The sequence below is a fragment of the Nanorana parkeri genome, unplaced genomic scaffold, assembly GCF_000935625.1.
Source record: "Nanorana parkeri isolate BGI_ZX_2015 unplaced genomic scaffold, ASM93562v1 scaffold1324, whole genome shotgun sequence".
Classification (NCBI taxonomy): Eukaryota; Metazoa; Chordata; class Amphibia; order Anura; family Dicroglossidae; genus Nanorana; species Nanorana parkeri.
Genome location: NW_017307592.1, coordinates 333,156 through 334,904, shown reverse-complemented (window position 1 = coordinate 334,904; position 1,749 = coordinate 333,156). Strand labels below are relative to the sequence as shown.

The 1,749-nt window shown below is 55.1% G+C and overlaps 1 protein-coding gene across 1 annotated transcript in view; it reads left to right on the top strand.

Annotated features, from left to right (window-relative positions):
• MRPL9 (mitochondrial ribosomal protein L9) overlaps window positions 1-1,368 on the top strand; it is a 4,820-nt gene extending 3,452 nt beyond the window's left edge. The window contains exons 6-7 of the mRNA XM_018569347.1: window positions 378-452; window positions 974-1,368. Coding sequence (XP_018424849.1) covers window positions 378-452; window positions 974-1,294 — 396 coding nt within the window. The 3' untranslated portion in view covers window positions 1,295-1,368. The remainder of the gene's footprint in view (window positions 1-377; window positions 453-973) is intronic.
• The last annotated feature ends 381 nt before the right edge of the window (window positions 1,369-1,749 follow it).

Here is a 1,749-nt window from a genome sequence, read left to right as displayed (position 1 = left end):
CGTCCCTTCCCTCCGTCTTATCCCTCCCCTCCGTCTTATACCTGACCTCCGTCCTTCCCTTCCGCCTTATACCTGACCTCCGTCCTTCCCTTCCGCCTTATACCTGACCTCCGTCCTTCCCTTCCGTCCTATACCTGACCTCCGGCCTTCCCTTCCGCCTTATACCTGACCTCTGTCCCTCCCTTCCATCTTATACCTGACCTCCGGCCTTCCCTCCAGGGAGCGCGGTGCAGCGCCCCCACTCTCACAGGACGCAATGCAGCGCCCCCGCTCTCTCACAGTCTTGCACAGTCGTACCGGCTCCTCTCCTGGACTGGACCAGAACCAGAACCAGGGAAGGCAGATTCATCTTTTCTCTGTTCTCTCCCTCCCTCCAGCTCGGTGTGGTGGTCCCTGCACAGGCTCTGAATATCCCAGAGGAACCAATCACAACATTTGGAGAATTTTGGTGTGCTTGAATAGAGAATCACCAGCACAAAATCGGAGGCCCACAGCTTCATTTGTAAAGGGAATTGGTGGCCTTGATTTGACACTTGTAGTGTAGGGACTGTCATATAATGGACAGGGACTGCTGACGCTTGTAGTGCCCTCACATTCAGAACAGTCATATAATTATATGACAGTCCTGGTGTCCTGTGTATAAGGGCACTACAAATGTAAGAAGTCCCTGTCCATTACATTGACAGGGACTGCTGACACTTGTAGTCCCCTCACACATAGTCCCGGATGCACACAGCGGGACATACCGTATCCCACGAGACCAGAGCTGAGGGGAAACCTGCGGCCCAGGAGGGAGGCGCCGGGTCCTCGCAGGGCGGCCGGCCGGCCGAATGTGTAATACAGATTTTTAGGGCACCTCTACAGGGAGAAATACGGGGGCGCCATTTTTACCCTTCTGCAAATCGGGGGAACCTGTAGTCGGGCTTTAAGGGGTGATATTTCCTCTCCGCATGACTCCTCTTCTGGATTGCAGGTGAACGGCATAGACACGGTCAGGGTACCGATGGACGTGGTGCAGTTTGATGGACCTCGCAGCAAACGTTATCTCATCTGGTTGGCCAAACAAGCGGCAGTGGAAAATTCAGCCACCGGGGGCAGCAAAGCACCAGAATCCACAGAGCCGCCACCAGAGGGCAGCAACGCACCGCAACCCACATCCACAGAGCCGCCACCAGAGGGCAGCAACGCACCGCAATCCACATCCACTGAGCCGCCACCTGAGGGCAGCAATGCACCGCGATCCACAGAGCCGCCACCAGAGGGCAGCAACGCACCACAATCCACCTCCAGCTGAACAGGCGGATTGATGAACACAGCGGTAATCGGGCGGATTGTTTGTGTAAGGCGGGTACGCGGCAGATATCTACTACGGACGCCAGCGAGGGCGGCGAGCCCTTTTTTCTTTCTCTTTATTTTGATTTGTAATAAATTCACCTCCATTTTAGAAGCGACTATTTGATGTGCGTATTCGAGCACTGGCGGGTGTTCGTGGGGAAGGCCATGGTGTCACGTGACACCCCCCATCGATGACGTGGCAGCCTCCGATTGGTTGCTCCGAATTGAGATTCAGATGTTGGCAATTTTCTGCGCTGCGAAGCCGAGCGGGGCATTGTTGTAAGACGCTGAAATGGAGTTGAGGAAGTGTAGAAAGTCGCGCACAGCGTGGCACCTCCGACACCAGAGCCAAGAATAGCTCACAGGCAGAAATTGTGCATTTTGTGCTTCTATAGAAGAGCCGCCACCTGCCGA